Below are 14,755 nucleotides of genomic sequence, written 5' to 3'. Positions count from 1 at the left end.
GCTCTCAAAACCCTTTTTTTCCACGTGTTTCCTTCCTTGCGACATGAGCATGAGGGATACCGGCGCAATGGGATCTTAGTTGCAGTGGAATACAATTTTCTTTTGGAGTAGTAGGATTTTTTAAACGTTCATTTTCAATAGATAAATTTGGATTTAATAACTACTATGCCCGGTTGACACTTCCTTCTAATATTGAATGCGATACGCATTTTGAATGTTTCGCAGGAGTTGTGCTAATCTCTTCCGAATTATTCGTTGCGATTTTTTGACCGGGCTTTGAATTGCTGTAACTTCAGTTATTATAAAGGGCATGATATTGTTTAGGAAGACCTTCACAGAAGGCATATAATTGAACACCCAGAACACCCAGCGGGATGGATAATGTGCGCATTCCGAGTCTTTATTATTATAAAAACGTGCAAACAAAGGAAAACTATCGTATAGTTATACCACAAATTGAAGATACAAATTTTGATATCGACATCTTAATCACGTAAATAGATCTGAAATTGTTCTAATTCTTTTAACCCAAAAAAAGGTCAAGGTTGCGATCGGCAAGAGGACATGCAGTTGATCTGATTTCATTTGGAAAATCGTGATCTCACTGACAAATCAGAATTAAGATCTCAACAAAGACATCTTCGTTCGTCTACCTCTTGCTCCCTTTTTGTTGTGCCAAGAACTCGCTATATAATTCTACTTTTGCAGAGAGATCATTCTCTGTATATGGCCCCAAAATGTGGAATAAGCTTCCTACACAGATCAGAAATGCCAGCTCACTCACCTTATTCAACACACTCCTTAAAGCTCACCTGTTCCAGCAGGCTTACTAACCGTTCAACTGTGCCTCAGCGCCTTAAAACAAACTCTTGATTTTGGCGCTCTACACATGACCTTTGATTGATTGATTGATTGATTGATTGATTGATTGATTGATATCATACAGAAATCCGAATGCTCCAGAAAGGAGGTCCGCATACTCTGATGTTGGAGAAACTTCACTGATTAAATTTGGCAATATGTATAGGCCTACTTTCCGGTACTGACTGATATTCAGATTTCGTGACGATGTCCAACAATTTTAAATAAGCTCACTAGTTGCTCTAAAAAGAAACCCTACCGTTTTTACTGAGTGTATGCATAGACTTGTTTTTCATATATAAAATGATACAAAACGAGTGTTTGTCTAAGAAATGTCTTCTTCTTTTTTCACTTTTTAAAAGTTTATTCTGTATAGATTTTTTTCTTTCTTTATTTTCTTGTACATGACCAATGAGTTCAAATTTTCTTAGATTTGTTATTTTATGCATGTTGGAATACAAAAAGTGAGAATACTGGTCTTTGACAGTTACCAAACGTGTCTAGCGCCTTTAACAAACTGCAGATGTACAAATACAGCAGACTTACAAGGTAACTTTTAATTGTTTATGTATAGTTCAGAGCATACGCACATTTGCCAAAAAACAATGGCATAAAAAGCGTTGTCATGAATCAGTGATGTTAATTTTGCCATTTTCTTAGACTGCATTTTCACTGGACACCTTTGGTATCTGTCAAATACAATTATTGTCACTTGGGTGCATGGTGTCAGACACTCGATATTCTTTTAGCTACATGACTTGTCATCGTCAAGAGTAAATTTTTATGCATGATCGCACCGTAAATGATTGGAGCTTGTTCAGTTTCAAGTGTGACGTGGTGGGGCTTTATAAGTCGTGCACTTTGCGTTTCATAATTGATGGAACAAACTACTGCACAATACAAGATATACCCTACTCGTACAAATAAGGCAAAATGAAAAATAAAACATGTTCAACTTCCCTGCCCGCTTCCTTTTAAAGCCGGCCTCAGGTTGACCTACGATTTTCTAGCGCCCGCAACAAACCGTCGGCAACGCGCAGATAAGGTCTGGGTCACAACAACTGAGAAATCGTGCGCGTGCGATGGTTCCCAACCGTCGGGATCACGTCATACAAGTTGAAATTGTTCTAATCTTGCGACTGTTACTTTTTTCGAGCGGCGACTGTTTCAGGTTGTCTTAAAATCATCGCAGTTAGGGAGCCAATTTCATAGAGCCGCTTTTGTGCTTAAAGTCACCTGGAAATAGATTTTTTTTTTCCTTTCAAACATAAGAGTATATGCTTACGAACAATAAAACAATTTTTTTTAGTAATTGTTTGTCACGATTTATATGTTTAAAAAGTATATAAAGTTGATTGGGGTCTGACTCCGCCTACCCCTTTTGTGACGTCAATCGAGGCAGACTTTGCCTGCAATGCGTATAGTAACCACACGTGCAAAGTACATGTACGTCCAAGTCGTGAGTTGGTACATTTCAAAAAGTGTTTTTCTGCATTCAGCAGCAATACACCTGGTCGGCATTGCCGGGAAAAAACCTCACGACTTGGTCCGTACATGTATTTTGCAATTGTATTTACTCTACGCATTACAGGCAAAGTCTGCCTCGATTGACGTCACGAACAGCGCCCTCTCGGGTCGGGGTCTACTCTTAAAATTGTAAATAACATAAGAACTGATTTTTTAAAACCTTAGTTAACTGTTTATTCGCATTCCACTCATCAAAACACATATATTAGTGACAAATGCTTTATTTTGAAAAAATACCACTTCCAGGTGACTTTAACAGACGCATCTATAGCAATTTTGTCATTTCATAGCCTTGGTTAAGCAAGGTTTTTTGCTTAAAGCGGCAAGCAAGCAAGCAATCAAAAAGGGCCCTTAAAGCCCCAATTTTCTGCTTAAGCACCCAAGCACAGGGCCCAATTTCACAGAGCTGCCGTAACGGTCGATTTTGTGCTTAACGGGCGCACCTAGCAAATTTTGCATTTCATAGCCTTGCTTAAGCAAGGTTTAAGCGGTAAGCAAGCAAAATGGGTCCTTAAAGCCTCTATTTTTTGCTTAAAGACACTGGACACTATTGGTAATTGTCAAAGACCAGTCTTCTCACTTTGTGTATCTCAACATATGCATAAAATAACAAACCTGTACAAATTTGACCTCAATCGGTCATTGAAGTTGCGAGATAATAATGAAAGAAAAAACACCCTCGTCACACGAAGTTGTGTGCTTTCAGATGCTTGATTTCGAGACCTCAAATTCTAAATCTGAGGTCCCGAAATCAAATTCGTGAAAAAATACCTATTTCTCGAAAACTACTCCACTTCAGAGGGAGCTGTGTCTCACAATGTTTTATACTTTCAACCTCTCCCCATTACTCGTTACCAAGTAAATTTTATGCTAATAATTATTTTTAGTAATTACCAATAGTGTCCACTGCCTTAAAGCACCCTGTTAAATAAAAGCACACAGCGCATAGTGCAACATCATTGCAATACGTTGTTAGTGTAGCGGCGCAGCTGTGTGTATTTTACGTGTGTTTGTATGTAGTGTAGCGAAGTAAACGAATGTCTCAAATGCTTCAGAAATGTTGTACAATGTTTATGTTCTTGTTTACTCTCAAGTTAGTGTGTAAACCTTTCAAGGGACGCTTTCAACCATTACACATAATACTTATCAGACAGAGAAGGTGATTACTTTTTTAATCGTCACTCCGCATTTATTTCGCCCGCCATTTTGTCAGCACCTTCTTCCCCTTTTTTGCTTAAGAAACGATCTAAAATGTTGCGCGCGCAGTTTGTTTACGTGCTTAAGCTCGTGAAATAGGTGTACGTTTGAGCAATTATTTTTGCTACGTTAAGCAATATAAAAATTGCTTACCGTTAAGCAGCTCTATGGCATTGGGAGGTCGTAAATAATCGCCTACTGAAAGGTTTCCGATGGTCTTAGCTCAGGCGCAGTGTGATTCTAAAAAGTCAGTCGCCGTCTAATTTTGTTGACGCAAGAAGGTCGACCTGAGGCCGGCTTTAGAGGCCGCTTTTAAAAGGGGTGTTTTTTTCTATTGATACCAGCAAAAAGTGAGAGGTAGCCCAGCCGCTTGTCTTAAAAAAGGTGTCAGGCGGCCATTTTGAAAAATTAAAAGGCCCTCCTTCTTGTTTTCAAAAAAGGGAGACGCTAAACATGTTGTGTTGTTACCTTTGAGTGTTGTTACTTTTGAGTGCTAATTACTCATAATAATGGTTAACAAACAAATTTGAATTGGTTATACGATCAATGGAGAGCCGTTGTTATTATAAAACATTAATGTGAGAAACGGCTCCCTCGATGAAGTAACGTAGTTTTTGAGAAAGATGATTATTTCTCACTCAAATACTAAAGTAAAAGACTTCATGCCTGAAGCCTTTTCATTTATAAGCATCTGCTGAAAGCAAACAAAATAATGCAACAAGGGTGTTTTTTCTTTCACTATTCTCTTGCAACTTCACTGATCAACATGAGTCAAAAATTTCACAGGTTTGTCATTTTATGCACAAGGATATACCCATGTGAGAATACTGGTCTTTGACAATGAATTACCAAACGTGTCCAGTGCCTTTCACCAAAACGGATGAAACCTTAAACATTCATTTCTGCCACTTTAAAATGAAATTGAGGCCGTGCATATAAAACAAATGCACCCTTCATGATCTCTAGTGAATTAAAACATACCAAACAGAATCGGAACGAACTTCATTTTAATGATTAAGAAATAAAAAATTCCTCAAGGTTCTAACGTATAATCGAATAACACGCTTATAATTTGTCCCATTGCGACATTAAGTATCATTGAGCTAAAACCAAACCAAACCTTGTCTGTCTATAATTCATTCCCAATAGATTTTTGAATTGTTATCACTGCATGACAGGGATTGTACGACATTGTTATATATGGGGAGCATTTACACATAATCTATTTTGTATTCAAAAGTAGGCCCAGCCGATTTCTTAAGAGAGAAAAAATCATGTGAAATATAGGGTGAGCATTTTGGCCCGAGCAAAAATTGACACTGTTACAATTGGTTAAAAGTTTGTGACTTGCTTCTTCGAAGCAATCATGGTCATTTAAGTGTCTTGTAAGGACACAAGTGTCACGACTGGGACTATATTTTTTTTTTGCTTTGTCGTCTGTTTCGCTTTCTTTGTTTCTTTGTTGGAAGTGTCGTGGCCGAGCGGTTAAAAACCCACACTCTGCTAATCAGAAGTTAACGTCTTCAGTTTGTGTGGGTGTTCTAATGAATACAAGCAATTATGTTCACAAAACATGTTCATATAATGAATTGCAAAAAAGAAAAAGAAAAAAAAAACAGTCATTCTGACTGGAACAATTATAGGTCTGCTTCAAAATAAAGTTTCAATATGATTTCGTGATGAATATTACTGATTGGAATGAAATGCACATTACATTTTGGAAGAATTTTTTTTGTTCCGGCCTTTAAATGGAAAGTTTACGTTTGGTAATGGCAATAACAACTTTTGGTTATTGAGCCTACACTAGCTTTCGATAGTACAAAGCATGCTTGAGAAATATTTCACTTTGAAGTAATGTGGTCATTTAAAAAGATATGTATGCACCAAAAGTTGAAAGGCACAGGACACTAGTGCAGTATTGGCTCCCTCTGAGGTAACGTAATTTTCGTGAAAGAAGTAATTTTCCACGAATTTGATTTCGAGATCTCAGAATTTGAATTTGAGGTCTCGAAATCAAGCATTTGAAAGCACACAACTTCGTGTGACAAGGGTGTTTTTTCTTTCATTATTATCTCGCAACTTCGACGACCAATTGAGCTCAAATTGTCACAGGTTTGTTATTTTATGCACATGTTGAGATACACCAAGTGAGAAGACAATTACCGATAGTGTCCGGTGTCTTTAATCTGAGAAGTGTTACTGTCAGTAACGTTTCGCATATTATCTATTCCTTTGAGAGATTATTCTTCCTAGGTGCAATGATAAAATATTCACTCCGGATTTTCGGCGATATCTAAAAAACGCGACCAAAACGCGACGGATAACACCCGTGTTTACTATACGCATTGCAGGCAAAGTCTGCCTCGATTGACGTCACAAAAGGGGTAGGCGGAGTCAGCCCCCCAAACAACTTTATATATTTTTAAAACATATAAATCGTGACAAACAATTACTAAAAAATAAAATTTATTTTTCGTAAGCATATACTCTTATGTTTGAAAGAAGAACAAATCTATTTCCAGGTGACTTTAAAGGAACAATACAGAATAGGTAAGAAAACAACCCCAAGACCACAGATTTACATACAATTTACACGGTCTATAATGATGATGATTGTATGAAAACTTCCCTTGAAATAATTCTGTCTGAAATGTCATAGTTGATGAGAAATAAATAAGACTAATTTCCCGTTTGCAATTAATCGCTCAGTGAGTGTTTTATTCATTTAATTCTCTTTTGAATCGATGTCACGTTGAATGTGTTATCGGTTTTCACTTTTCTCTCGTGACCCAGATGGCCGATCGATCTCAAACTTCTACAGGTTTGTCAGTTTATATGATGGATTTACGTAAAGTGCTTACACTGCCAGCAACTGTGTTGCAAGCAAAACCAATTCTGTATGTCTCTTTAACAAACACAAATTATATACTTTTCAATCGTCATTGCCAGGCAAAAACACAAACAAAAAATCAGTCTTACCGATGTGTCCTTTGGAATCAAAACGAGCTCATATCCCGGTAGGATATCAGGGTTAGCATTGATGTCTTGCACGGCGAGCTTCGTAGCGGGTAGAACGGCTTGTCCACCGGCCCATGAACCAGTCATCGGAAACAGCCCAAGAAGATACAGTTTTACGGTTGAGTTTGAAAAATCGAGGCTGTCACATGGACGAACTGCTGCCGTGATTACAACGAAAAACACCGGCAGTCGAAACCAAAACATGGTCACAGAGCGAACGTTCCACCGGAGAAATTCTGAGCAGTGTGAAGTGTGTATAGCAACCGTCACATTATATACAACCAAAAAATGGTTTGCGGTAAAACCACGTGTGTATCTAATTGACAGGTAGAATTTTTGCTTTTAAAAACTGTCTTGCTATATTATGCATTACATTCGTACGTTACACAAAATATTATTTTAGGACTTGCCGTAAGTAGCTAAACCCATGCGATTGAAATATTGAACAATTCTGATCAGTTCCCGATATGGAAAGCTTTAATATGGCTTTCCAACGCAACGCCACAGCCCGTCGCGAGTTTTGTCAACTGAGGTTGGAAAACTATGGAAAGCCATAAAAGACAAAACGGATGGCCACGGTTTGTAACAATGTACAAACCTATTCAAAAACATGGTTGATTCTGTTGGCTACAGAGCAACCAGTCATGGGAAATGTTTTATAACTCCAATCTCACACCTCAATAATGCAGTATTTAATTTGAGCAGAAATCTGCTAACATAATCGGATGTTTTGGTAACATTCGGCCGTTCATACCAACCGGCGCGGTTATTGGTTTAAAATTCGCTGCGCAAGCACGTGGCATTAAACGTAGTACTATTAAAAGCCACGTTGCAATTCGACGCATTCAAACTGCTATAAACCATGTCGCGTGGGAAGAAAATTATTGGCATAGTATGCTACAGTTTTAAAGTGGGGTGTTGTTTTGAAAAAAATAACTTTGAATTATCAAAGATTAATATGTGGAACTTTTTCCCGTCTGCCCCACCATATTGTTAATGTTTAGTTTTTAATGCCGTAGTTTTTAACGTATTTATTCGTTATTACAGATGTACGACGCTCATTAGAGTGAATTACTATTTAACCATTTCACATTTTACTTATAGTCCCTGACTATTTCATTGTTGAAATCATTCTCGATCGGGCAGCTATAACCCTTTCCCCATACCCCGCCCATTCCAGCAAACAGCGGTCCGCATTGCTGCACCAAAGCTCATAGACTTGCTTTTCACAATGGTTCACAAATCATTCTCCACTGTTTCTTCATTGTCGTCGCATGTATGTGTTCATGAGGGAGATAATAAAAAACCTATTGTTAAAACTTGTAAGTAATTAGTGCCATACTTTAAACGATTGTGAGTTATTCTGCAAGTCAGCGGTATGCTGCGATGACATTGTTTCTCTAAATAAATAAACCATTTTTATAGATAAGAAAATTATTTTCTCACGGAAGTATAAAGACAGAAAGCAACCTTCCACTGAGCATAAGAACCAGTCCTGTGTTTTTTTATTTTGCTGTTTAAAACAAAATCCCGAGTTTCCTCACATGGCAGGATCTCACGATCCTTGCGTCGGATAGGATGTTATTTGATCAAACCATGGAGGTAGAAATACCTCCATGATCAAACTATGTGGACATAGTGATTGATCAATCAGCGAGGGGAACTTTCAAAGGAAGTGCTATGTTGTAAGGTGCACAATTGAAACTATATAACAGGTATTACACAGGACTGGTTAAATGATAACATACACCAATGTTTGATTTTAGTATAGCATCTTAATGATTATGAAGTTCATTTAAAATTAGAACCATTTTTCTGATATTTTTGAAATCATCTTCAAGAAAAATTAAAACTGTAAATTAACATGTTAAAAGGTGCAACAGCTACTTTCGGTTATTCAAACCAAACTTAAGGACTATGTGTTTACATGCGGAGAAATGCATGGTTTAAACTATTTTCGCATGACTCACACCATCCCCCAACAGATTGAGTCAGAATGTTCACAGGTTTGTTCCTTCGTGTACAGGCCTATGGTTGAATGAATGTGTATAGGAGCTAGAACTACACCCTAATCTTGCAATCAGTTTTTCCCAGTTTCAGTCTGAAAGTTTATTGAATAGTTATGAAGTTCATACCGAAACCAATGAAAGACATGAATGAAGACATAACTCCAGAACTGTATCTAAAACCTACTTCAAGCCATTGGACCCTTTCGGTAAACAGTGCTGTCCAAGGCCCACACTTTGTGTACCACAACTTCTATATCAAATAACAAACCTGTGAAAATTTAGGCTCAATCGGTCATCGGAGTCGGGAGAAAACAACGGAAAACCCCACCCTTGTTTCCGCGCGTTTCGCCGTGTCATGGCATGTGTTAAAAATAAATCCGTAATTTTCGTTAACGAGAATTTATATTGTTTTGCAGTTTTCTCAAAAAGTAAAGCATGGACTATTATTTCAAGAGAAGTCTTTCACCATTGCCTTCTGTAAACCCTGTAAGTTATTTGTAAATCTGTGAACTTTTTGTTTTTTTTCTGAACCGAAAGGGTCCAATGGCTTTAACGATTCACGTTAATAAAATGCATGGTTTTCACTATATTTTCTCCCGCCTCAACAGCAGTGTAAACCATATGCTTACTAAGGTTTATAGTTGATCATATAAAATATAAAATATGACTTTACTGTATGCGACTATGTCAGCTTTACCTTAACTTCGCCTCTCATCATTCTATGACTATATGACCCAAATATAAAAACCTCCGCGATCCGAATCGTTTGGGGGGAAACCACAAAACAGCACAACAAGGAAGTAAAGGTAAATAGTCACTTGTGTACTGTTGTTCCTCTGTGAAAACTGTGAACTGGTTAATTATAGCCTTTTCCCATAATGTTGTTTAATTTTGAACCTATACTTTTGACACCTGATAACATTATAGTTTTGAATGCAGTCTAGTTTTGGTTTTGGTTTTGATTGTTCAACAGTTTACATCAAAAACCATCATCTACCTCGATTAAATGTACTGGTGGTAGTTACTCAAAATAATTGTTGGCATAAACATTTGTTTTTTTTTACGAGCAATGGAGAGCTGTTGATAGTTTAAACCATTGTGAGAAACAGCTACCTCTGAAGTAACATAGTTTTTGTAAGAGAGGTAATTTCACAATCAGATATCAAAAGACTTCAGGCCTGAAGCCTTTAGGCATCTGAAAGCACACAAATTTGTGCAAAAAGTGTTGTTTTTTTTTTCATTATTCTCTTGAAACTTCGATGACCAATTGAGTTCAAATTTTCACAGATTTGTTATTTTACGCATATTTTGGGACACACCAAGTGAGAATACTGGTCTTTGACAATTACCAATAGTGTTCTATCAATTTAATTTGAGAATGTAAAATCTGACCGGGCTTTCTTTCAAGGTCCCTGCTCTGCGGTTTCAAGCATCTCTTTGAAGGCACACTCTTTGCAATTGGCTCTCTTTTAAGACGACATTCCAGAAATCAAAGCTCTAAGTGTTTCTGGTCAGCAGGGTATGGGTTCAGGTCCCGGTCTTGACACTCGTGGCCTTAAAGGGAAGGTATATGTTTGGTAGTCACTCTTAAAGGCAGTGGACACTATTGGTAATTACTCAAAATAATTATCAGCATAAAACCTTACTTGGTAACGGGTAATGGGGAGAGGCTGATTGTATAAAACACTGTGAGAAACGGCTCCCTCTGAAGTAACGTAAGAAGTAATTTTACACGATTTGGGTTTTGAGACCTCAAAATCAGATTTTGAGGTCTCGAAACCAAGCATCTGGAGGCGCACATTTTCGTGTGACAAGGGTGTTTTTTTCTTTCATTATTATTTCGCAACTTCGACACCAATTGTGCTCAAATTTTCACAGACTTGTTATTTTATGCATATGTTGAGACAAACCAAGTGAGAAGACTGGTCTTTGACAATCACCAATAGTGTCCAGTGACTTTAAAATTAATGGTAATAACCTAACATACTCCGTTAGAAATACAGTAGCTTTTGATAGTATAGAGCATGTTGTTATTAACTTCACTTTGAAGTAGTGGTTATGGAAAATATGTTAGTTTTTATTCCAAAACAGTTTGAATCTGGAAAGCATTACTTACAGCAATGCTTCTCAGATTATGTATTCCACTTACAGCTTTTTCTTCCTGCGTGGACAAAATCACTCCATTTTTTTCGGTGATATCTCTGAAACGCGGCCACCTTTTGAAATAAAATTTTCACACATCAGTTTTATTGTATTTATCTTTATTTATGTACGATTAAAACAATCAAATGGATCCAAAAACCAAAGGTATACCTTCCCTTTAAGCGAGACACAGTTAATGCTTTGGCATTCAGATTGGCAATAGGTTCCAAAAAACAAAAGAATGTCCCTTTAAAGGTATTGGACACTATTGGTAATTACTCAAAATAATTGTTAGCATAAAAATTACTTGGTATCACCGATGGGGAGCTGTTGATAGTATAAAATATTGTGAGAAACGGCTCCCTCTGAAGTAAAGTAGTTTTGGAGAACAAAGTAAATTCTCACTAAAATATTTAAATTGAATTCGAGACCTCAGCTGACATCTTGAATTCAAGCATCTGAGAGCACACAATTTGTGCGACAAGGGCATTTATTCTCTTGCAAATTTGTGCAGGCTTATTATTTTTTTGTATATGTTGAGATACACCAAGTGAGAAGACTGGTCTTTGACAATTACCAGTGTGTCCAGTGCCTCCTTAGCAAGACACTTACCAGTAATTGCTTCTGCAATCGGATGTGTCATACTGTAGGTCCTATGTGTAATAAAACACATAAAAGAACACAACTACACTCATCACCGAGAATAGGGGAATTAGCCCCAGTGTTTTTTCTTGTATGGCTGGCTGCAGAATGAGCCACAATACCTTGTCAACAACTGCATGGTGCTATGTTAATAAACATTCCTTATTTAAAACTTTGTTTTGTTTGTTAATTGTTTGTTTTATTTCCATCCACACAACAAACAATTTCAATGAATAATATTTACAAGGTAATATAGACGATGTGACCCTATGTTTACATTCAAACCGCCCTCTGTTGACAAAACACTGCACACGTTATGTTCGCCGGGCAAAAAGACGCATAGTCATGGTAAGATTGCGTGTGTTTTCTAGCTGGCTGCCAAAACACAAGGTATGTGCGCAAATCATGTTATGGTTGTATGAGTGGCGTCAGAGGTCACATTGTCTGTACTAAACCAAGTTAAACACATGTATCAAAAATTGAATAAAAAACAGAAGACAATGGGGGTGTCATCTGAGAGAAGTACAAGGCTTTCTGTAGTTAAGCACCCACGACTGCTTTCTAGCAGTTATAAATGTACAAATCATACCTTATAGAAAAAAATACCTTGAGACGCCCTCTCTGGTGCCGTAAAGCACTATTTATAGTTTCATTGCTGTAGAGTATGCAAGGAGACAATCTGAGCTCCCAAGGAAGGCTAAGCTGCCTCAAGTCGCAGATAAGACAAACAAGTTTCTTCAATTGTTTGACCTGGTTTAGACAATCCAGGGAGTAGTAAACATGACTTGTAGGTGATGTGATCTCCTTCAAAACCGTTGAGTTGCCTTCTGTCGACGCTGGGCAATTCCTCTCCATCACAGCATCGCACCTTGGCGCCTAACAACACATTGGGGGGTATTTGTGGGCGAGGCCTGGGGGAAGAAAACAAAATTTCATTCAGTGCCACATTTTTCAAAGCGTTTCTTATAACAAAATCAAACAATTGGTGGATAAAGTTAAATCCATCCATTAAAGGCAGTGGACACTATTGGTAATTGTCAAAGACTAGCCTTCATAGTTGGTGTATCTCAACATATGCATAAAATAACAAACCTGTTCAAATTTGAGCTCAATCGGTCATCGAACTTGCGAGATAATAATGAAAGAAAAAACACCCTTGTCACACGAAGTTGTGTGCGTTTAGATGCTTGATTATGAGACCTCAAGTTCTTAACCTGAGGTCTCGAAATCAAATTCGTGGAAAATTACTTCTTTCTCAAAAACTATGGCACTTCAGAGGGAGCCGTTTCTCACAATATTTTATACCATCAACCTCTCCCCATTACTCGTCACCAAGAAAGGATTTATGCTAATAAATAATTTGAGTAATTACAAATAGTGTCCACTGCCTTTAAATCGCTGCAGTACCCGCTGCTAAAACATAGGACTCAAAACTGCCTCTAGCTAGGATGTAATCTTGGTGGTCTAGTTGGTAAAACGCTGCTCTACAATTGTAAGGGTTGTGGGTTCGAATCCCACACGAGTCATCTGCTTGTGATTTACTTTCACAGAGCTCGGGAAAGTACTGATTAGACAGAGCTAACCCTAATTGGTGTATATAACATGAACAAAGAGTATCCTCCCTTTGAACTCAACAATACCTTCTAACAGACCTTCATACCAGTGTGGTCATCTTGATTTTACTCCATTCCAACTCATAGACCGTATTGAATAACCCCTGTTTTGCTATGAAAGTCGCCATCTTGTAGGGTTAACCGTATGAGCGTACAAATGCATTCATCAATGAAGCACGCAGTACGCAACATTCCCAGTTTGATTTAAACGGTACATGCACGCACACACGCACACACAAGTGCACAGATATTTGAACGGTGACGTCATATTCAATACGGTCTATTGTAACCAAACTGAAGCTGGACGAAATAACAGTCTGGTGCCATGTTTGCGCAATGATAGTTAGCATATATAACTGTTATGGAATTGGAACATAACTAAGATGATGACAAAATGATAAAGGTCTATAGATGTTAGTTTTGCATCGTGGATAAAGAATATCATTTGATGTAACCCTTATACCAATGTGTCATAAGCACTGTTCTGTGAAAAACAAAGTCACAGGCAAAGCACTCGTATGGGATTCAAATCTCACCCAAGTGATTTGCCTGAATTTTTTTTGTTCACATAACTCGGAAAAGTAAAACCGAGTTTATAGTGCTTAAAGGCAGTGGACACTATTGGTACTTGGTAACGGGTAATGGGGAGCTATGTTAGAAAGGGCTCCCTCTAAAGTAATGACGTATGTAGTTTTCAAGAAAGATTTTTTTTTTTTCCATGAACTTGATTTCGAGACCTCAGAATTAGACTCTGAGGTGTCAAAATCAAGCACCTAAAAGCACACAACTTCGTGGGACAAGAGTGTTTTTTCTTTCATTATTATCTCTCAACTTTGACGACCAATTGGGCTCAAATTTTCATAGGTTTGTTATTTTATACACATGTTGAAGTGCACCAAGGGAGAAGACTGATCTGTTTACACCCAAAGCAAACAATGCACTTTATACGGCTAAATGCTTTTTGAGTTTTGACAATAAACATAGAGAAAGTGAAAGTACAGCCAATATTATAAACAGGAACTAGAATCAATGTTAGCCATCTATTATGAGGAAGTTTAAACAGAAACAAATCATACACAGGAAAATATAAGTTTACCCTGACTCATAATAACACCTTGGTACGAGTAACCCCAGTTTACTTTTTAGTTGCTAAAACTATTTTGTACTACAGGGTGTTTCAAAAAAAGGTATACATTTACAAAATGGTGGACCAAGGTCGTAGCTGTTAACTTTCTACAAAATCAATCCTTAGCTGTTCCACATGAGTGAACACTACCTAGTTACTTTTATCCAATTTTAATTGGCTTGCGCACAAAAGTGAAAGGGTTAAAACAGAACCAAATGCGGAAGTAGGGGAGGTGAGGTATGTGCTTTTTTGCTCACAAATTTGCCAGGAAATTGGATGAACCCTCAGTCCTCCATGAGTCTACTAAGTATGGACGAAGGCCAAATGGAAATCATCATGAGGAATGCAACATGGGATGTTTGCAGCAGATCGACCAGTTCTGGCTCAGCCAGACCGTTCCTTGTTCGTTTGTAAACTGTTACTCGTGTTGAGGGAAGGTTTGGGTACTCTTGCTGGCGGAACCCTTGAAGCACTGCAGAGACACTTTTAGTATGATGGTACTCTGATACCCAAAAGGATCTCTGTTGTGGTGTGTATGCCCTACTGTGGACGAACCATGTTGTGCTCATACAGTGCATAAATGTGGAAATGTACAGAGATGACCATCATGTTTATACCAA

The 14,755-nt window shown here is 37.7% G+C and overlaps 2 protein-coding genes across 3 annotated transcripts in view; both read right to left on the bottom strand.

Moving 5' to 3' along the window:
* The window catches only part of LOC139949438 (gamma-aminobutyric acid type B receptor subunit 2-like), a 34,653-nt gene extending 23,853 nt beyond the window's left edge, over positions 1 to 10,800 (bottom strand). The window contains exons 1-2 of one of the 2 annotated variants that reach the window (XM_071947768.1): positions 10,762 to 10,800; positions 10,005 to 10,166 (exon numbers count right to left, since the gene is read on the bottom strand). Coding sequence is in view for 1 of the 2 variants with exons in the window: in XM_071947767.1 (XP_071803868.1) it covers positions 6,565 to 6,807 (243 nt within the window). In the remaining variant the exon portion in view is untranslated. Of the gene's footprint in view, positions 1 to 6,564; positions 9,979 to 10,004; positions 10,167 to 10,761 lie in introns of those variants that run through there. The other variant, XM_071947767.1, reaches the window with a different exon arrangement.
* A 469-nt stretch (positions 10,801 to 11,269) lies between these two features.
* Positions 11,270 to 14,755, bottom strand: part of LOC139949441 (gamma-aminobutyric acid type B receptor subunit 1-like) — a 68,412-nt gene continuing 64,926 nt past the window's right edge. The window contains exon 20 of the mRNA XM_071947770.1: positions 11,270 to 12,307. Coding sequence (XP_071803871.1) covers positions 12,251 to 12,307 — 57 coding nt within the window. The 3' untranslated portion in view covers positions 11,270 to 12,250. The remainder of the gene's footprint in view (positions 12,308 to 14,755) is intronic.

The sequence above is a fragment of the Asterias amurensis genome, chromosome 17 (genome assembly GCF_032118995.1).
Source record: "Asterias amurensis chromosome 17, ASM3211899v1".
Classification (NCBI taxonomy): Eukaryota; Metazoa; Echinodermata; class Asteroidea; order Forcipulatida; family Asteriidae; genus Asterias; species Asterias amurensis.
This window is presented reverse-complemented; position numbering and strand designations above follow the sequence as displayed.